The sequence below is a fragment of the Oncorhynchus mykiss genome, chromosome 5, assembly GCF_013265735.2.
Source record: "Oncorhynchus mykiss isolate Arlee chromosome 5, USDA_OmykA_1.1, whole genome shotgun sequence".
Lineage (NCBI taxonomy): Eukaryota > Metazoa > Chordata > Actinopteri > Salmoniformes > Salmonidae > Oncorhynchus > Oncorhynchus mykiss.
The window spans coordinates 74,330,373-74,353,136 of NC_048569.1; the positions used below are offsets into that span (position 1 = coordinate 74,330,373).

At 46.3% G+C, this 22,764-nt stretch overlaps 1 protein-coding gene across 2 annotated transcripts in view; it reads right to left on the reverse strand.

Annotated features, from left to right (window-relative positions):
* LOC110524553 (sec1 family domain-containing protein 2) overlaps window positions 1–22,764 on the reverse strand; it is a 231,791-nt gene that overhangs the window by 208,070 nt on the left and 957 nt on the right. For both annotated transcript variants that reach the window (XM_036978386.1, XM_036978387.1), the window contains exon 2: window positions 22,394–22,562. In XM_036978386.1, coding sequence (XP_036834281.1) covers window positions 22,394–22,562 — 169 coding nt within the window. The remainder of the gene's footprint in view (window positions 1–22,393; window positions 22,563–22,764) is intronic.

The window sequence follows — 22,764 nt, forward strand, 5'->3', positions numbered from 1 at the left end:
TGCAGACACTAGGGTTGTAGGGTTGGGGTTGTGAGCATGCAGGCACTAGGGTTGTAGGGTTGGGGTTGTGAGCATGCAGGCACTGGGGTTGGGGATGTGAGCATGCAGGCACTAGGGTTGGGGATGTGAGCATGCAGACACTAGGGTTGGGGTTGTGAGCATGCAGGCACTAGGGTTGGGGATGTGAGCATGCAGACACTAGGGTTGGGGTTGTGAGCATGCAGACACTAGGGTTGGGGTTGTGAGCATGCAGGCACTAGGGTTGGGGTTGTGAGCATGCAGACACTAGGGTTGGGGTTGTGAGCATGCAGACACTAGGGTTGAGGATGTGAGCATGCAGACACTAGGGTTGGGGATGTGAGCATGCAGACACTAGGGTTATGGGGTTGGGGTTGTGAGCATGCAGGCACTAGGGTTATAGGGTTGGGGTTGTGAGCATGCAGGCACTAGGGTTATGGGGTTGGGGTTGTGAGCATGCAGGCACTAGGGTTATAGGGTTGGGGTTGTGAGCATGCAGGCACTAGGGTTGGGGATGTGAGAATGCAGGCACTAGGGTTGGGGATGTGAGCATGCGGACACTAGGGTTATAGGGTTGGGGTTGTGAGCATGCAGGCACTAGGGTTATAGGGTTGGGGTTGTGAGCATGCAGGCACTAGGGTTGGGGATGTGAGCATGCAGGCACTAGGGTTGGGGATGTGAGCATGCAGACAATAGGGTTGGGGATGTGAGCATGCAGGCACTAGGGTTATGGGGTTGGGAGCATGCAGGCACTAAGGTTATAGGGTTGGGGTTGTGAGCATGCGGGCACTAGGGTTGTGAGCATGCGGGCAGTAGGGTTGTAGGGTTGGGGATGTGAGCATGCAGATACTAGGGTTGTAGGGTTGGGGTTGTGAGCATGCAGGCACTGGGGTTGGGGATGTGAGCATGCGGACACTAGGGTTGGGGATGTGAGCATGCGGACACTAGGGTTATGGGGTTGGGGTTGTGAGCATGCGGGCACTAGGGTTATAGGGTTGGGGTTGTGAGCATGCGGGCACTAGGGTTATAGGGTTGGGGTTGTGAGCATGCAGACACTAGGGTTGGGGATGTGAGCATGCGGACACTAGGGTTATGGGGTTGGGGATGTGAGCATGCGGACACTAGGGTTATAGGGTTGGGGTTGTGAGCATGCAGGCACTAAGGTTGGGGTTGTGAGCATGCAGACACTAGGGTTGGGGTTGTGAGCATGCAGGCACTAGGGTTGGGGATGTGAGCATGCAGGCACTAGGGTTGGGGATGTGAGCATGCAGGCACTAGGGTTGGGGATGTGAGCATGCAGACACTAGGGTTGTAGGGTTGGGGTTGTGAGCATGCAGGCACTGGGGTTGGGGATGTGAGCATGCAGGCACTAGGGTTGTAGGGTTGGGGTTGTGAGCATGCAGGCACTGGGGTTGGGGATGTGAGCATGCAGGCACTAGGGTTGGGGATGTGAGCATGCAGGCACTAGGGTTGGGGATGTGAGCATGCAGGCACTAGGGTTGGGGATGTGAGCATGCAGGCACTAGGGTTGTAGGGTTGGGGATGTGAGCATGCAAATCAAATCGTATTTGTCACATACACTATGTGTTGGCAGTCAATGCAGGCACTAGGGTTGGGGATGTGAGCATGCAGGCACTAGGGTTGTAGGGTTGGGGTTGTGAGCATGCAGGCACTAGGGTTGTAGGGTTGGGGATGTGAGCATGGAGGCACTAGGGTTGTAGGGTTGGGGATGTGAGCATGCAGGCACTAAGGTTGGGGATGTGAGCATGCAGGCACTAGGGTTGTAGGGTTGGGGTTGTGAGCATGCAGGCACTAGGGTTGTAGGGTTGGGGATGTGAACATGCAGGCACTAGGGTTGTAGGGTTGGGGTTGTGAGCATGCAGGCACTAGGGTTGTAGGGTTGGGGTTGTGAGCATGCAGGCACTAAGGTTGGGGATGTGAGCATGCAGACACTAGGGTTGGGGATGTGAGCATGCAGACACTAGGGTTGTAGGGTTGGGGTTGTGAGCATGCAGGCACTAGGGTTGTAGGGTTGGGGTTGTGAGCATGCAGGCACTGGGGTTGGGGATGTGAGCATGCAGGCACTAGGGTTGGGGATGTGAGCATGCAGGCACTAGGGTTGGGGATGTGAGCATGCAGACACTAGGGTTGGGGATGTGAGCATGCAGACACTAGGGTTGGGGATGTGAGCATGCAGGCACTAGGGTTGGGGTTGTGAGCATGCAGGCACTAGGGTTGGGGATGTGAGCATGCAGACACTAGGGTTGGGGTTGTGAGCATGCAGGCACTAGGGTTGGGGTTGTGAGCATGCAGACACTAGGGTTGAGGATGTGAGCATGCAGACACTAGGGTTGGGGATGTGAGCATGCAGACACTAGGGTTATGGGGTTGGGGTTGTGAGCATGCAGGCACTAGGGTTATAGGGTTGGGGTTGTGAGCATGCAGGCACTAGGGTTATGGGGTTGGGGTTGTGAGCATGCAGGCACTAGGGTTATAGGGTTGGGGTTGTGAGCATGCAGGCACTAGGGTTGGGGATGTGAGCATGCAGGCACTAGGGTTGGGGATGTGAGCATGCAGGCACTAGGGTTGGGGATGTGAGCATGCGGACACTAGGGTTATAGGGTTGGGGTTGTGAGCATGCAGGCACTAGGGTTATAGGGTTGGGGTTGTGAGCATGCAGGCACTAGGGTTGGGGATGTGAGCATGCAGGCACTAGGGTTGGGGATGTGAGCATGCAGGCAATAGGGTTGAGGATGTGAGCATGCAGGCACTAGGGTTATGGGGTTGGGGTTGTGAGCATGCAGGCACTAGGGTTATAGGGTTGGGGTTGTGAGCATGCGGGCACTAGGGTTGTGAGCATGCGGGCAGTAGGGTTGTAGGGTTGGGGATGTGAGCATGCAGATACTAGGGTTGTAGGGTTGGGGTTGTGAGCATGCGGACACTAGGGTTGGGGATGTGAGCATGCGGACACTAGGGTTATGGGGTTGGGGTTGTGAGCATGCGGGCACTAGGGTTATAGGGTTGGGGTTGTGAGCATGCGGGCACTAGGGTTATAGGGTTGGGGTTGTGAGCATGCAGACACTAGGGTTATGGGGTTGGGGTTGTGAGCATGCAGACACTAGGGTTGGGGATGTGAGCATGCAGGCACTAGGGTTGAAGGGTTGGAGTTGTGAGCATGCAGGCACTAGGGTTGTAGGGTTGGGGATGTGAGCATGCAGGCACTAGGGTTATGGGGTTGGGGTTGTGAGCATGCGGGCACTAGGGTTGTAGGGTTGGGGTTGTGAGCATGCAGACACTAGGGTTATGGGGTTGGGGTTGTGAGCATGCAGGCACTAGGGTTGGGGATGTGAGCATGCAGGCACTAGGGTTGAAGGGTTGGAGTTGTGAGCATGCAGGCACTAGGGTTGTAGGGTTGGGGATGTGAGCATGCAGGCACTAGGGTTATGGGGTTGGGGTTGTGAGCATGCGGGCACTAGGGTTATAGGGTTGGGGTTGTGAGCATGCAGACACTAGGGTTGGGGATGTGAGCATGCAGGCACTAGGGTTGAAGGGTTGGAGTTGTGAGCATGCGGACACTAGGGTTATGGGGTTGGGGTTGTGAGCATGCGGGCACTAGGGTTGGGGATGTGAGCATGCAGGCACTAGGGTTGGGGATGTGAGCATGCAGGCACTAGGGTTGGGGATGTGAGCATGCAGGCACTAGGGTTGGGGATGTGAGCATGCAGGCACTAGGGTTGGGGATGTGAGCATGCAGGCACTAGGGTTGGGGATGTGAGCATGCAGGCACTAGGGTTGGGGATGTGAGCATGCAGGCACTAGGGTTGGGGATGTGAGCATGCAGGCACTAGGGTTGGGGATGTGAGCATGCAGGCACTAGGGTTGGGGATGTGAGCATGCAGGCACTAGGGTTGGGGATGTGAGCATGCAGGCACTAGGGTTGGGGATGTGAGCATGCAGGCACTAGGGTTGGGGATGTGAGCATGCAGGCACTAGGGTTGGGGATGTGAGCATGCAGGCACTAGGGTTGGGGATGTGAGCATGCAGGCACTAGGGTTGGGGATGTGAGCATGCAGGCACTAGGGTTGGGGATGTGAGCATGCAGGCACTAGGGTTGGGGATGTGAGCATGCAGGCACTAGGGTTGGGGATGTGAGCATGCAGGCACTAGGGTTGGGGATGTGAGCATGCAGACACTAGGGTTATGGGGTTGGGGTTGTGAGCATGCAGGCACTAGGGTTATAGGGTTGGGGTTGTGAGCATGCAGGCACTAGGGTTATGGGGTTGGGGTTGTGAGCATGCAGGCACTAGGGTTATAGGGTTGGGGTTGTGAGCATGCAGGCACTAGGGTTGGGGATGTGAGCATGCAGGCACTAGGGTTGGGGATGTGAGCATGCAGGCACTAGGGTTGGGGATGTGAGCATGCGGACACTAGGGTTATAGGGTTGGGGTTGTGAGCATGCAGGCACTAGGGTTATAGGGTTGGGGTTGTGAGCATGCAGGCACTAGGGTTGGGGATGTGAGCATGCAGGCACTAGGGTTGGGGATGTGAGCATGCAGGCACTAGGGTTGGGGATGTGAGCATGCAGGCACTAGGGTTATGGGGTTGGGGTTGTGAGCATGCAGGCACTAGGGTTATAGGGTTGGGGTTGTGAGCATGCGGGCACTAGGGTTGTGAGCATGCGGGCAGTAGGGTTGTAGGGTTGGGGATGTGAGCATGCAGATACTAGGGTTGTAGGGTTGGGGTTGTGAGCATGCGGACACTAGGGTTGGGGATGTGAGCATGCGGACACTAGGGTTATGGGGTTGGGGTTGTGAGCATGCGGGCACTAGGGTTATAGGGTTGGGGTTGTGAGCATGCGGGCACTAGGGTTATGGGGTTGGGGTTGTGAGCATGCAGACACTAGGGTTGGGGATGTGAGCATGCAGGCACTAGGGTTGAAGGGTTGGAGTTGTGAGCATGCAGGCACTAGGGTTGTAGGGTTGGGGATGTGAGCATGCAGGCACTAGGGTTATGGGGTTGGGGTTGTGAGCATGTGGGCACTAGGGTTGGGGTTGTGAGCATGCAGACACTAGGGTTATGGGGTTGGGGTTGTGAGCATGCAGACACTAGGGTTGGGGATGTGAGCATGCAGGCACTAGGGTTGAAGGGTTGGAGTTGTGAGCATGCAGGCACTAGGGTTGTAGGGTTGGGGATGTGAGCATGCAGGCACTAGGGTTATGGGGTTGGGGTTGTGAGCATGCGGGCACTAGGGTTATAGGGTTGGGGTTGTGAGCATGCAGACACTAGGGTTATGGGGTTGGGGTTGTGAGCATGCAGACACTAGGGTTGGGGATGTGAGCATGCAGGCACTAGGGTTGAAGGGTTGGAGTTGTGAGCATGCGGACACTAGGGTTATGGGGTTGGGGTTGTGAGCATGCGGGCACTAGGGTTGGGGATGTGAGCATGCAGGCACTAGGGTTGAAGGGTTGGAGTTGTGAGCATGCGGACACTAGGGTTATGGGGTTGGGGTTGTGAGCATGCGGGCACTAGGGTTATGGGGTTGGGGTTGTGAGCATGCGGGCACTAGGGTTATGGGGTTGGGGTTGTGAGCATGCAGGCACTAGGGTTGGGGATGTGAGCATGCAGGCACTAGGGTTGGGGATGTGAGCATGCAGGCACTAGGGTTGGGGATGTGAGCATGCAGGCACTAGGGTTGGGGATGTGAGCATGCAGGCACTAGGGTTGGGGATGTGAGCATGCAGGCACTAGGGTTGGGGATGTGAGCATGCAGGCACTAGGGTTGGGGATGTGAGCATGCAGGCACTAGGGTTGGGGATGTGAGCATGCAGGCACTAGGGTTGGGGATGTGAGCATGCAGGCACTAGGGTTGGGGATGTGAGCATGCAGGCACTAGGGTTGGGGATGTGAGCATGCAGGCACTAGGGTTGGGGATGTGAGCATGCAGGCACTAGGGTTGGGGATGTGAGCATGCAGGCACTAGGGTTGGGGGATGTGAGCATGCAGGCACTAGGGTTGGGGATGTGAGCATGCAGGCACTAGGGTTGGGGATGTGAGCATGCAGGCACTAGGGTTGGGGATGTGAGCATGCAGGCACTAGGGTTGGGGATGTGAGCATGCAGGCACTAGGGTTGGGGATGTGAGCATGCAGGCACTAGGGTTGGGGATGTGAGCATGCAGGCACTAGGGTTGGGGATGTGAGCATGCAGGCACTAGGGTTGGGGATGTGAGCATGCAGGCACTAGGGTTGGGGATGTGAGCATGCAGGCACTAGGGTTGGGGATGTGAGCATGCAGGCACTAGGGTTGGGGATGTGAGCATGCAGGCACTAGGGTTGGGGATGTGAGCATGCAGGCACTAGGGTTGGGGATGTGAGCATGCAGGCACTAGGGTTATGGGGTTGGGGTTGTGAGCATGCAGGCACTAGGGTTGTAGGGTTGGGGTTGTGAGCATGCAGACACTAGGGTTGGGGATGTGAGCATGCAGACACTAGGGTTATGGGGTTGGGGTTGTGAGCATGCGGACACTAGGGTTATAGGGTTGGGGTTGTGAGCATGCAGGCACTAGGGTTATAGGGTTGGGGTTGTGAGCATGCAGGCACTAGGGTTGGGGATGTGAGCATGCAGACACTAGGGTTGGGGTTGTGAGCATGCAGGCACTAGGGTTATGGGGTTGGGGTTGTGAGCATGCGGACACTAGGGTTATGGGGTTGGGGTTGTGAGCATGCGGACACTAGGGTTATAGGGTTGGGGTTGTGAGCATGCAGGCACTAGGGTTATAGGGTTGGGGTTGTGAGCATGCGGATCTGGAGAGATGAGATGTAGTCGTTTGTGTCTGTAAGTTGTTGTTCGTACATGTTTGTTTATATCTGGTGTGAAAAAAAGACAAGAAAATATATATTTTATAAATAATGCTCCTTTCTACTCTGAAAGATGAAGGAGAGGAAGAGAGAAATAAAATACAGAGGAAGGGGTTTGCCGACACGGATCTCAAATGTTAAAAATCAAGCTCTCTTATTTGTCTCTTTTTTTCCTCTCCTTTTCCTCTAACTCTGGTTCTCTCTCTGTGTCTAACTGCTGCCATGTGTTTAATATCAGATGTAATCTGTTCCAGACGGCGAGAGAGGAGCTCAAATTGGGCTACCCGCCATCTTCACACTGAAAAGTAGACAAAGACAAGAGAGACTCACTGCTCCTCCACAAACAGAACACTAGAAGGTCCACAGCCAGACAAAAAGGTTGGTTTACTTCACTACCACTATGATGATGAATGTGGGTGGGAAGAATGTTTAAATGTTCAACAAACGCCACAAACTCCCTGAAAAGCAGGACAGAGACATTGGAGTAATTTATAGGAAATCAGTTGCTAAGATTTTTCCTCAGGAAGACGGCATCATTGGCTTAGCTGTGTGCTGGGCTTGGGTAGAGACGGGCTGTTATGCTTAAGAGTGTCATGAAAACAGCACAGTTATCGCTGTTTAAATACCTGGGCTGTGACTTGGCCATATGCATGTATGCATGTGTGTGAGTATGGGTCCTAATGTGCACTGTTCGTGTAAGTGTGTGTGCATGTGTGTGAGAGAGATAAGCAACAAAGAGATGGAGGGAGCGAGAGAGAGATTGATAGAGAGGCAGGGAGGGAGAGAGAGATGGAAAAAGCCCTACTAGAATCTGAAGTCAAATGTCTACTGTTTGCTGACGATCTGGTGCTTCTATCACCTACCAAGGAGGGCCTACAGCAGCAACTAGATCTTCTGCACAGATTCTGCCAGACCTGGGCCCTGACAGACCTGGGCCCTGACAGACCTGGGCCCTGACAGACCTGGGCCCTGACAGTAAGGCCAAAATAATGGTGCTCCAAAAAAGGTCCAGTCGCCAGGACCACAAATACAAATTCCATCTAGACACCATTGCCCTAGAGCACACAAAAAAACTATACATACCTTGGCCTAAACATCAGCGCCACAGGTAACTTCCACAAAGCTGTGAACGATCTGAGAGACAAGGCAAGAAGGGCCTTTCTATGCCATCAAAATTAACATAAAATTCAACATACCAATTAGGATCTGGCTAGAAATACTTGAATCAGTTATAGAACCCATTGCCCTTTATGGTTGTGAGGTCTGGGGTCTGCTCACCAACCAAGAATTCACAAATATTCTGCATGCAGAATTCTGCAAAAATATCCTCAGTGTACAACGTAAAACACCAAATATTGGATGCAAAGCAGAATTAGGCCGATACCCGCTAATTATCCAAATCCAGAAAGAGACGTTAAATTCTACAACCACCGAAAAGGAAGCGATTCCCAAACCTTCTATAAGAAAGCCATCACCTACAGAGAGATTAACCTAGAGAAGAGTCCCCTAAGCAAGCTGGTCCTGGGGCTCTGTTCACAAACACAAACAGACCCCACAGAGTCCAAAGACAACACAATTAGACCCAACCAAATCATGAGAAAATTACTTGACACATTGGAAAGAATGAACAAAAATTACACATATCCACAAAGATACACAGATTACACATATCCACAAAGATTTCAAAAACAAATCAAATTTTGATAAACTCCGATATCTATTGGGTGAAATACCACAGTGTCCAATCACAGCAGCAAGATTTGTGACCTGTTGCCACAAAAAAAGGGCAACCAGTGAAGAACAAACACCACTGTAAATACAACCCATATTTATTTATTTTCCCCTTTGTAGTTTAAATATTTGCACATTGTTACAACACTGTATAGATATAATGACATTTGAAACATCTTTATGCTTTTGGAACTTTTGTGCAATGTTTATTATCCATTTCACTTGTTTTGGCAATGTAAACATATGTTTCCCATGCCAATAAACGGAATTGAATTGGGAGGGGGAGAGAAAGAGAGATGGGGTGGGGGGGGGATCCCATGAGCTTGCATATCTTTGTGGGTTCCAGGAAGATGTGAGGTCTCATAAAGGGTTGAGGAGGTATGGTTCAAATTTGTCCCCTGCCCCCCCTTCTCTCCTGGTGTTTCCCCTGTGGTTGGGTCAGATGGGGGCGGGATGAGGGTGGCACTAGAAAGGTGTGAGTCAGGGTCTTGTAGAGTAACTGCTCTACTATAAAGGGTCTTGTAGAGTAACTGCTCTACTATAAAGGGTCTTGTAGAGTAACTGCTCTACTATAAAGGGTCTTGTAGAGTAACTGCTCTACTATAGAGGGTCTTGTTGAGTAACTGCTCTACTACAGAGGGTCTTGTTGAGTAACTGCTCTACTACAGAGGGTCTTGTTGAGTAACTGCTCTACTATAGAGGGTCTTGTAGAGTAACTGCTCTACTACAGAGGGTCTTGTAGAGCAACTGCTCTACTAGAGCGGGTATTGAGGCCATGGGGTGCGTGTGCCTGACCTCCTGCATGTGTGTGTGTGAGCAGCTCCAGTTTGGCTCCCTCTGCTAGAAGAGGCTACTCTAAACCTGAAGGAGGCATTCTTATCCCTTCTGTAGACTGTGTACCCATGCTGACCTAACCGGTCAGTCTGGCTGCTTAAACAATGCATGGTTGTGTGTGTCTGTGTGTGTGTGTGTGTGTGTAAGCTAAATTCCATCAAATGTGTAATGACAAACACCATTAAGAGGTAGTTGTGCATCATCAAATGCCCAGGCATGAGTTACCATGTCCACACACAAACCTGCACGCAACACACACACACACACACACTAGTTAATAGGTCTGAGGGTGGGTTGTTCCTGGAAGCTTGTGACGCAGCAGTAAAGAATGAGTCTGATTCAAACTCAGGATCCCTTCAAGCTAGCAGCTACAGTAAGACCATTTGAGTCCAAGTCTAGTAGTCATGCAGGCAGACACTTAGGCTGCGGTTAGTCAGACAAGCAGCTCAATTCTGATAGTTTTTCCACTAATGGGTCTTTTGACCATTCACATCAGATCTTTTCACATCAGATCTTTTCACATCAGATCTTTTCACATCAGATCTTTTCACATCAGATCTTTTCACATCAGATATTTTTCAGAGCTGATCTGATCCCATGTGCCTGCATTTGTAAAGTGGGTTAGAAACTATTAATATTTCAAACATTTTACACAGCCTGTTTGTAAATGTTTGTAGAATAACTTGCTGCTGTAATCAAGAAGATTTCAGCCTCAATCAAATGGAATGGACCCAAAAAACAGATTCTGGCTCCACACATTCCAGAAATCTAGCAAGAAAAGCATTGCCTAGAAGGTATAGCTCCTTAGCAGGACAGGAACTTAAAAGTATTTAGTGAGGGGAGGATAAATGATCCACTTGACCAGGCTACTCAACAGAGTCAAGCAACAGGTCTGCATCACCAGTTAGCCAAGTACAACCAAGACAAGTCTCATACAGAAGCAGCACTGATGCAGAACTTATCAGGGCAGGATTGGTTGGCCTAATTATTGACAGAGTATGATATTCCATGCTGTACTAGATACAGTTGTACTGACTTAGACTTCAACCTCTGTCAGTCACACAACCACAAGATGCAGTTAGCAGGCAAGAGATCAGTAACAAGCTAATAAATTAATTTGCTTGCTAAAAGCCAGTCGCAGGCATTGGTCCTTCCACAGTGAGTGGAGTGTGTGTTACAGGGGGGAGTGTGTTAAATGGAGAGAATTTGCTATCAACATCCCAGAACACCACAGGACATAAGGCCTGTCTCTGGTCTGTTCTGTCTGTGTCCCCTGGCAGGAGAGACTACTAACTGAACAGGATTTATGAACACAACCAGAGAAGAGAGAGCCAGGGAGAGAGTGAGACATAAGACATATTAAAGGAGGGATGAGGAGATAAGGAAAATGGGAGCAAGATGGAAATGAGAGGAATATAGTGCAACTGCTGCGCTCTCTCTTCCATTCTATTTCTCCCATTTTCTCTCTCAATTCAATTCAATTCAATTTAGTAGACATGTAAGTTCAATTACTTACATTGTCAAAGTATCCATATAACAAACAATGATGGGACCAACAGCATTAAATCATAAATAATAATAGTAGTAGTGGAAATGGGATTACCATTAACAGCAACAACAATATTAATGAGAATAATAACACATTAAAGCAATAACAGCAGCCCAGTCTCAACCAGACTAAGAAGCCACATGACATGGTTCAAAACAAAACAAGAAATATTATTGACATTACATTGCAGTTTTAACTGGCTGTCCCTTCAGGTTGTGGCAGGAGGACACATATTTGGCTGCCAAAACTGCACATTTAGGCTTTTCACCCAATAAATATGTTTTTTCATCCTTCAAATTGTATATCTTAAAACCCTTTGTACTGAATGATAATCTTTCTTTCCCAAAATTCTCTTAGTTTGGAAGAGTCAGATAGTCTGCTTCCATGTACTGTCTGTTTAGAGCCAAATAGCATTGAAGTTTTCTTGCGGTGTCTTTCCATTAGGTGATATTTTCTCTTTGCTTTGTGATGATTTGGTTGGGCCTGAGGCTCTATGGAGCTGGTATGGGTTAGTGAACTGAGCCTCAGAACCAGCTGACTGAGGGGACTCTTCTCTTGTTTTATCTCTTGACATTGTAGGGCTGTGTGATTAAAAGTTTAGGGGTCACTTGTTTTAGATGGTTGTCAAACTTGATGGCTCTTTTATCTATTCTAATAAGGAGGGGGTATTGGCCCAATTCTGCTCTACATGAGTTATTTGGAGTTTCTTTGCACTGACAATACAGTCTTGCAAAACTCTGCATGCAGTATTTTGTTGGATGTTTTTCCCATTTGGTAAATTAATTAGAGATTGGACCCCATACTTCACTGCTATATAGAGCAATTTGTTCTAATTGGAATTTAGATTTTAAATGTTCCTTTTCAATGGCATAGAATGCTCTTCTTGCTTTGTCTCTCAGCTCGTTCACAGCCGTGTGAAAGCTACCTGTGTTGCTAATATTTAGTCCAAGATGCATGTCATTTTTGGTGTGTTCTAATAGAACTGTGTCCAAATAGAATTTATATTTGTGATCCTGATTTCCAGACCTCTTTTGGAATATCATTAGGTCTGACAGAACCTGTGCAGATGATCTAGATGCTGCTGTAACTACTCCTTAGTGGGAGACAGCACCACCAGGTCATCTGCGTACAGCAGAAAGTTGATTTCAGTGTTGTGTAGGATGAGACCAGGTGCTGCAGATTCTTCTAATGTTGTTGCCAATTCATTAATGCATATGTTAAATAGTGTTGGACTTATTGGGCAGCCCTGTTTCACTCCACGTCCCTGAGAGAAGAAGTCGGTTTGCTTGCTGACAATTTTAAGCGGACATTTGTTTTAGTGTACATTGATTTAATAACAGCATACTATTTCCCTCCAATACCATTTTCTATTAGTTTATTTTTGTTAAATACCTTTGTGCCAAATTGAATCAAATGGTTTCTTGAAGTCCACAAAACATGAGTATATTCTGCCTTTGTTTTGGTTTACTTGTTCGTCAATTAGAGTGTGGAGGGTATACATTTGTATAAATTGGTGTGATCAATCCTTGGTTCCAAATATCAGGAAACATACCTGCAGTGAGGATAATGTTGAAGAGTTTGAGTATAGCCAATTTTAATTGGTCTGTTTCACATTATAATTTAAATATACCATCAGCACCACAGGCCTTTTGGGGTTGTAGTGTACAGTTCTTTTTCAAAAATGTTATCTGTCTCCCCTCATCATCATTGCTCTCTTGCCCCCATCACTCTCCCCATCTCTTTCACCCCACTCTAGCCTCTCTCGTTCTTTCACCCCACCCTAGACTCTTCCACCCCACCCTAGTCTCTCCATCCCTCCCCCACCCCACTCTAATCCAGTCTCTCCCTCCCTCCCTCCCACTCTAATCCAGTCTCTCCCTCCCCCCAGCCCACACTAGGCCAGTCTCTCCCTCCCCCCAGCCCACTCTAGGCCTCTCCCTCCCCCCAGCCCACTCTAGGCCAGTCTCTCCCTCCCCCCCAGCCCATAGGGCGACAGGGTAGCCTAGTGGTTAGAGCGTTGGACTAGTAACCGAAAGGTTGCAATTTCAAATCCCTGGGCTAACAAGGTACAAATATGTCGTTCTGCTCCTGAACAGGCAGTTAACCCACTGTTCCTAGGTCGTCATTGAAAATAAGAATTTGTTCTTAACTGACTTGCTTAGTTAAATAAAATAAAAAATAAAAATAGTCCAGTCTCTCCCTCCCGCCACTCTAGTCCAGTCTCCCTCCCCCCACTCTAGTCCAGTCAGTCCCTTCCTCCCCCCACACCGCACTAGTCCAGTCTCCCTCCCCCCCACACTAGTCCAGCCCCCCCCCCCCCCCCCCCCACTCTAGTCCCACCCTCTACCTCATAATTGACTACTACATTTTGGAATATTTCAGAGACTATATTTCAGAGACTACTACTTTTATAACCAGTCTTATAATTTTAGTCTTCAAAAAGCATTGTTGGCTTAGAAGGGCTGAGAACAAAATAGACAAGCTGAGCATGATGAACAAACTTGGGAAGCGTTCAGGTCAGAGGAATCTACTGGAAGAATTACAAGAGACTCAAGGCTTCACAGTGGGATGTGCTAGTACTTCTACAACACAGGGGTAGCAGAGGATGAGGATAGAGAAATAAAAAATGATACATTTTGATACAAGCTCCCTGGGACACGTTTCCCTCCAAATTCCTTATCAGATCTAGGAAGTGATAGTACTGTTTTCCATGGGGGAATTTCCTCTTCCTGTCAGATATGAGAGGCAACCCTCCACCCCCTCTGCTCTGCCCTAACTCTATTCTATTTCTGACCACTACTGCCTCCCTCTACACTGACCAATAGTTACAGGATTGGCCTTTGCAATCTGCATGGGAGAACAAGATATCCTGAGATAGGAGCAGGGCAGCCAAGCTGTCTGGGCCCTCCAACACACCCTGACGCACACGTTTGGAGAGAGGCACGTCAATCATCGCCTCCAACACTAAGGACTCACATGAGACTGTCCTCTGTAGATGAAAGTCTGGTAAAGTTGCATACCATCATCATGCCATCATTATTAGCAAGCTCTGGGTTAGTGAGCCGCCTATAGCTGGCCCTGGCCAGGCTCTAGAAGTTATCGGGATGAGATGTGGAGCAGGGTTAGAGGTTGGAGCCTAAAACCAGGCCTGCAGGTAGAACAGGATGACACCCTCCAGAGACCCTCTCTTACTGTAAACTAGTGGTCAATCCAGTGCTCAAGATTATCTTGGTTTCTTCTCCTCATATTCCGCTCTGCTTAAATAAAACACTCCATACTCAAAACATCCTCGCTAGCACTGCATGGTCAGTATATACTGTAGTACACAACTCATCCAAGAATATTAAGACACCCTCAGGAAAGAGGCCTTGCTGGGTGTGTGATATAGAGCTGAACAATATTTTGACAGGCTCATAAGTAAAGCAAAGCTGTCACTAAATGAAACCCAGAGGATGGGTGTGGCCAAAGAAAACAACAGTGGGTAACCTACACAGGCCACACCCATGTCTCTTTATTTTTCCCCCTGCAAGTCCTCTCGCCACACTCTCCTATAGAGAGCAATAGTAATGGAGTCTTTTTGTAGGCACCAACTCCGCAATGGTTCGTTAGACAAAGCCTATGGGAGTTTATGTAGGGTTCTTGGATAAATGCAGAAAATGAGGTCTGTGGTAAACAGACTTAGGAGATCTTATACATTTTGTTCTATGAGAATCTTCATCAGCTAATGTCATTTTTTGTGAATTTTGAAGCATTTTTAGCTGCTTTTGCAATAGCTAATGGGCATCCTAATAAAATACCTAACTACCAAAAAAAGCACATAAAGGCTTCATAATTCATAAAGGGCATGTTAACTGACTTACAGAAAAAAATGTATAAGATCTAATAAGCCCGTGTTGACCATATTTTCAGCATTTATCCCAGAACCCTATTCTTTCCCCATAGGAATGGCTGAATGAACCAGAGGTAAATCCTTTCCAGGTTTTAGGACTACAGGCTGGTGAACTCCATCCCTGTTCATTCCCATGTCTTTACCACGCAGCTGCCACAGAAATAATTGTGTGTTTTCTTTCTTTTAACTCTCTCCTTTCCCAGCCCGTACAGAAATAGGTGTGTTTTCCCTCTTTCGAGTCAGACTTGCTGAGCTTTCACGGCAGGGTGCGGTTGGATCCTTTTTTCTGAAGCTTGTCTCAAGTCTTGGCAGCCCCTGGACCAGACCCAGAACACCTTGGCCACCCGCACCGACCCCTGCCTTTACCCGCCTGTCTGCCCATCATAGGACCAGAGTCCAGGGTGCCCAGTGGTGGGGGTGCTGGTTTCAGTCTGAAAGGGGGAAACATTCATGTGTCCCGTACAGGATCAAAGACCACCAACCTGAGTACAAGCCAAGCACATTACATTACACAGTGGTCAGGAGAATACCTGACTTCACACACACACTCTCTCAACATCACCACATTCATACTATACACCAATGCAGAGTTTCAAAGGTCCACATGAACACTGAAAAACAGCACACAAATGCTCAAAACCACCACTCTCACCGACAAAGCCTACTCTCACCAACAAAGACAGAACCTTGAACACAAAGCAAACTTAAATGCAAAACATGTGTAGGCACACAGCAGACTTTTAGACTTTAGAAAAAAATCTGGGCTCTCTCTGGTACGAGCTGGAAAAACACAGTTAAAGTCCAGGCTCGTGTTGAAGGTAAAAACTCACACCAGATCATGAAACGTCATACTAATTGCACAGCAAAGTCACGGGTCTTTTTGGGAAGCTAAAATCAACAACCACCCATAGGAGCCCTAAACATAGTGATCTATTAAAAATATCCTACAATTTCAAAAGGGAAATATCATACAATAAAAAAACAAATTAGGCCCCCGCCTACTGTTTAAAGGGATACTTTGGGATTTAGGCAATGTGGTTCTTTATCTACTTCCTAAGAGTCAGATGAACTCAGGATACCATTTGTAGGTCTCTGTAGCCAGCATGAAGTTTACAGGTAGTTTTGCAAGCAAATGCTAACTAGCATGCTAGTAGATAGACTTCCAGTCATTGCGCTATGGGTAACGCTAATTAGAATTGGCTCGTAAAACCACCTCTAACTTCTGCTTACTGGACAAAGAGACATAAAAATGGTGTCAATGAGTTTCTGGCTCTGGGGAAGCAGATAAGAGCCTCATTACCTAAACCCAGAAGTATCCCTTTAAAGCTTTAAAAGCACAGCTCATTACAAAGCCAATCAAAACACAGTCTGGGAGGTAAGTTGGCACTGAAGAGGATGGCTGACGTATTACCTGCTCCTAACCAACTATTTCGTTTTTTTTTTTGTGTTGTTTGCATCTTATTTTGTACAAAATGTTGCTTCTAGTCTCTTATGACCCAAAATAACTTCTGGCCATCAGAACAGCGATTACTCACCTCGAACTGGAAGAAGCATTTTCCTTTAACGAGTCCGATGAGAACGATATACTGCGGTCCCGGGAACAAGCCCAAATCCCTGTCATTTGAGTGAAGAAAAGACAGGACAAGGGGGCGCAGGTCGGGCTGCCTTCAGAGAATCCGTAGGCAAGCGAGTAAACTCCCACTGCCATCCGTTCTATTGGCTACCGTGCAATCATTGGAAAATAAAATTGATGACCTACGATTAACATCCTACCAACGGGACATTAAAACTGTAATATCTTATGTTTCACAGAATCATGGCTGAACGACGACATGGATAATAGACCAGCCGGGATTTTCCATGCACCGGCAGAACAGAGAAGCTACGTCTGGTAAGACGAGGTGTGGGTGTGTGTGCAATGTCTAATATTAAAGAAGTCTTGAGGTATTGCTCGCCAGAGGTAGAGTACCTTATGATAAGCTGTACAGTGGTTCCTCCATTAAGTTGTGAGCTTACGCCGCAGAACTTAGAGGTCATTCGTGGTTTATTACGGTACCCTGACCACTTCATTGCTCCAGACCAGCGCAAGGGAGAGTTAGAGCACTGGTTATGCTTTTGGGTCCTACTGTGTCTCTAACTGACAATGAATGGGAGACATAAACCTAAATAGAAACTGATAATTGTGCACGACTTCGATATTACTTACTAAAACTGTTGTTACACTAAAGGTTTTTATTATTTTATTATAATTTTTTTGCTCTTACTTTAGTACTGTAGGCCACTCCCGACCGGTCACATTGTACAGCGCCTGAGTGGCTCAACAGTCTAAGACACTGCATAGCAGTGCAAGCTGTGTTGCTACAGATGCTGGTTCAATTCCAGTGTTGGCCTCGACGACTAAAATATTTAGTTTTTTCCCCCTCTAAAAACAGAAACAAATCATTCTAAATTACAAACTGGCTTTATTTACAAATTAGCAACAATGTCTCACCCCATGTTCAAGAAAGGCCCATTTTACGTTATTTGAAAACAAAATAATCTCCAAAATATTTAAGGTGCATTGCACTAATAATGCCGCTGACAATGGAAACGTTCCCGCTGTTCTGTTCTTAGTGCCAGTCTGCACGTTCAAACTAAAGCAAACTAATAATGGCATCTTTATGATTTCAGTAATGAAATAATAAAAACACTCTTTCAAAACGCGAATGTTTATTTAGTTATGGATCCATAACAAATTACTATGGGAATAAATCACTGAATTACAGAAATATCCTCCATATGTAATTATTGGCGGGGGTCACATTTTTCGATATACCGTAATTTAATCTCCATTTGGGTATTGGTTAGACAATATTTTAAAAATTAGGGTGCAGAATTGTTATGCTCTTAGTTTAACCATTATTTAACTAGGCAAGTCAGTTAAGAACAAATTCTTATTTACAAGGATAGCCTACCGGTCGGGGAATTGATCCCCGGTCTCCCACGTGCCGTGCCCGCACGATATGGGGATTCTTTAGCTAAATAGCCCAGTACCGTACTCCCGACCATTGTACAGCACCATATTTTCGTTCCATCCTAACGGAAACCCAGAGGGTTTAATTAATTAATTAAACTTCTTGGTGACATGGGGGCAGGATTGAGTAGCTTGGATGAATAAGGTGCGCAGAGTAAACTGCCTGCTACTCTGTCCCAGAAGCTAATATACACATAGTGGTATTGGCTAGAAAACACTGAAGTTTCTAAAACTGTTTGAATGATGTCTGTGAGTATAACAAAAAACTCATATGGCAGGCCAAAACCTGAGAAAAATCCAACCAGGAAGTGGGAAATCGGAGGCTTGTAGTTTTTTTTTTTTTTTTTACTCAGCCCCTATCGTAGATACAGTGGGATATTGGTAATGTTGCACTTCCTAAGGCTTCCACTAGATGTCAACCGGCTTTAGAAACTAATTTGAGGATTCTACTATAAAGGAGGGGCTCATGAGAGCTGTTGGAGTAAGTGGTCTGGCAGAGTGCCTTGGGCTCATGACGCGCGGTCACGAGCGAGTTAGCTCTCGTTCCATTACTTTTCTACAGACAAAGGAATTCTCCGGTTGGAACATTATTGAAGATTTATGATAAAAACATCCTAAAGATTGATTCTATACTTAGTTTGACAAGTTTGTACGTGCTGTAACGAAACTTTTTGAACTTTTCGTCCAACGCGACCTGAACGCGCTTTTGGATTTGTTTACCAAACGCCCTAACAAAAGATATTTGGACATAACTGATGGGCATTATCAAACAAATCAAACATTTATGGTGGAACTGGGATTCCTGGGAGTGCATTCTGATGAAGATGATCAAAGTGAATATTTATAATGCTATTTCTGACTAATGTTGACAACCCAATATGGCGGATATCTTTTTGGCTGCTTTGTTGTCTGTACTTAGATTATTGCATGGTTTGCTTTCTCCGTTTTGGCTCTCTGCCAAATCAATGCATGTTTTAGAACTACTGAACGTAACGTGCCAATGTAAAAATAGATTTATTTATATAAATATGAAATTTAGCAAACAAAAACATAGATGTATTGTGTAACATTAAATCCTATGAGTGTCATCTGATGAAGAAAATGAATCACTAACCTTTGATCTCTATTTGTGCTTTTTGTGACTCCTCTCTTTGGCTGGAAAAATGGCTGGATTTTTCTGAGACTTGGTGGTGACCTAACAATCGTTTGTGGTGCTTTCGCAATATAAAGCATTTTTGAAAATCAGACTGTGGCTGGATTAACGAGAATTTTATCTTTAAAATGGTGTAAAATACTTGTATGCTGGAGGAATTTTAATTATGAGATTTTTGTTGTTTTGAATTTGGCGCCCTGCACTTTCACTGGCTGTTGGCGAGGTGGGACGCTAGCTATTAAATAACACATATGGAATCAGTTAAGAACAAATTGTTATTTACATTGACAGCCTACTCATTCCTCCCCGTCGGGGAATTGAACCCCGGTCTCCCGCGTATCCGCATTCTCTAGTACAGCCATTATTGAAGGTACTTGAGGCCACGAGAAGGTCTGGACATGGCCTGCTCTCCCTTATGTAAGGATTTAGGCACTTTATCATGTTAACTACAGCATGTACTGTAGGCTGTTTACTTGTCAGACCACACAGTAGCCTAATAAACAAATGCAGGTGGCTTATATCTTCAAAATGCTTTATTATCCAAATGTAAAAGCATTTACTTAACAGTACTGTATTTCTTCATCAGCATCTTCATGCTTTCATTAATAAAATAATGATAAAAACATTCAAAATAAAATGTTGATTTAGTTATGGATCCATAACAAATTACTACTGGAATAAATATCACTGAATTACATGAGCAAAGTTGTCTAATGAAGGCAAACAAATTGTTGCTTAATAGAAAATACTTAATAGAAAATACTCTTTCAAACACACGGTCACATTGTACAGTATCGTTACGGCTATTAGCAGGACTATATTTTGGCCTTTATAAATATTATTTTGTCCTACAATCGCTCACTGTCGTTTTTTGAAAATGAAATAATCTCCAAAATATTTATATACATAGCTGTGGATGTCTATTTCAGCACCGTTTCGTGCTGCTCTGAGACAAGCATGGAGAAACGAAAATGTTCAATTATATTCCATGATATTCTTAAGATATGTGTTGACTGAAAATATGCAAGTGACGTCTACTAATCAAGTTAGGTTTCTCCAGAATTAAATAATTATCCAGAACTAAATAATTCTAAATAACAAACTGGCTTTATTTACAAATTAGTGAGAAGGTCTCACCCCAAGAATGGCCTTTTTCTCACTCGCTCTAGGATAAATGAAAACAAAATCTCCAAAATATCAATTACTTTTTAAACAAAGCGATTATCATCATTTATTTTTGATTTAACCAGGAAAAGCCCATTGAGACCCAGATTATCTTTTTCAAGAGAGACCTGGCCAAGAAGGCAGCAACAATCAATACATTACATAATTAAAACATAACGATACAACATGATCCAGCCTAAGAAAAGCATTTACACTACACTGATTATTGCAATGTTGGTTTTTGAGTTTGTAAGAAAGGCTTTTCACCGTACTTGTGACATTAAAAACTTTAAACTATCTATCCGGTATAGACAAACACATTACAACTTTAGACCAAAAGATTGTAATTTCACTCCACAGTGAACAAATGTTCTTTGAGAGTGTAAAATGGGCCAGGAGCTCCAGGTGCTTTAACCTTAGTGTGTCTGGGCTACGCTTCAATCTCCTAAACAGATGTGATAAGATTCAACTGGCCCATCTGCTCTGAGATAGGGAAGGCAATAACGCTCCTGCTGGCACACATCACACACTCAGCCTCTACAGACACCACGGCCCCTGGCTGCGAGATCATCCTATTACTGCTATCTCCACTTGTGTGTGTGTGTGTGAGAGAGCGAGAGATAGCTGATCCCATCCTTCCCGACTGCTCTCTGCGATAACACATTTGGCTCGGAGTCGCTCTCTGATGAAAGTCTGAATGCTGATGCTAAAAACTGATAGCGAGGAAGAGGATACTATCTAATACAGCCTAACACCTCCAAAGGTCTGCTTCCCAATCCAGGTCAACAAACTGCAGCTTTGTCCCTCACCTCAATCCCCCTTTTTGGATGTTAGAAAATATGGCTAGTCTGAAGTAGGCTGCATTTGCAAGAGTTTCTGTAGAGACACCAGAAACTCCAAATGATCAACACATTCTGGATTTGCTAATCAGGACATAGTAAATTGAGTTCACCCACATGGTGAGAGATCTGTGGGAATGTGCAGGTGCTTGGTGTAGCCTAAATGCTCCAGATGAAGACTTCTGTCTGGGGGTCAGTGGGGCCTGCTCTACCCCCTGATGTGCTCAAATTAAACGCTACAGTACCCTCCGTGTCTGAGCTGCTCTTACCCAGCAGAACCAGCAGAACTGTTCCATTAGAACTAAACCTCCCACCTTGCTCAAACAGGGCCTGCTCCATTCCAGATCAACCACCCACTGGGTATGAGCGGGTGACCATTCAGGCAGACAAGAGTTAGAAAATACTGTAAAGCAGAGCTGGCCAACCGTTTTCATAGCCAATGAAAGTATTTTCCTCCTGCAACCACATGAAGAGGCAGAGGAAGAGCGGAACACATGATGTTAGGACTAATCCCTGCCATGTACAACAGCCTCACCATAAGAGGCCAACACGTGCACACCCAATGGCCAGACTGGAGGCAAGCTCCACTGAACCTCTTACTTAATACAAGTCATGTGTTCCCCCATAAACGTAAGCGGTAGGGAGGGTGAAAGAGCGAGAGAATGACTGAGAAAGACTCAGAGAAAAACAATTGAGAGCAAGAGACAGAGAGAGTGGGTGAGAGAGGGAGAGAGAATGGGTGAAAGAGACAGAAAGGAGAGAGAGTCAGCACAACACACAAACCTGTTTACCCCCTGTGGGCTAAGATAAAATAATATATGTTTAGGTTAATTTATCAGGTAAATTGACTGAGAATATATTCTAATTTACAGCAACATTAGAAACCTTGTTATAAAGTAGATATGATATATTAGAGCCTTGGATAGATAAACACACATTATAGCAGAACTAGTCAGATTAACCCACAACTCTGACCAAAGGAAATGACATGGGCAGAAAGGCCAGCAAGTCAAGCAAACTTTTGCTTAAATTATGAGAAAACAAGAACAGAGGTGACCTAGGTCAGATAAACTTACAAAACCCATTCTCTAGTCTCCGCCTTTCCTATATCCCCTGTACCTACGTGAAATATAATTATAGGCCCAGCCAAGCTGCAACCCTCTTTCAAATCCTAACCCTAACAATATCTCGCTCCATCCGTATTTAAATCCCAGATAGATTCTCAAAAAAGTATTTCCAGGGTCTATAAAAGTGAACTATCATATAGTATATGAATCATGTGAAATTGGACTTTTCAACAGTAGTATAATATTTTTGCTATAACTGCTACAGCACAGATGTACTCACTGGGTCTGTACGAGGCAGCCTGGAGCCAGGGTAGGCTGTGAGTCAGGGGTGCGCTGCAGGTTAGTGAGCTCCAGCATGTCCACCTGCACATCAGTGGTGTGTCCTGGCAAAGGCTGCAGCACAGTCAATATCTTCTCCACCAGGCTGTCACCATGGTGACCAGCAGCCCCTGAGGACAGGGAAAAACAGATAGATTTAAACCAAAAACAAGCTCCATGTAAACATTAATGAATTGTGTGTAAGGGGAATAGAATATGGAATAAGGAAGTATGACAATCAAATGCCCTTTCTGTTAGGCAGGGAGGTGCAGCAATTAAATAATTCTGACATGTGGAAAGTGTGAATGTTGCACTCAGGGCTGCAGCTTGGCA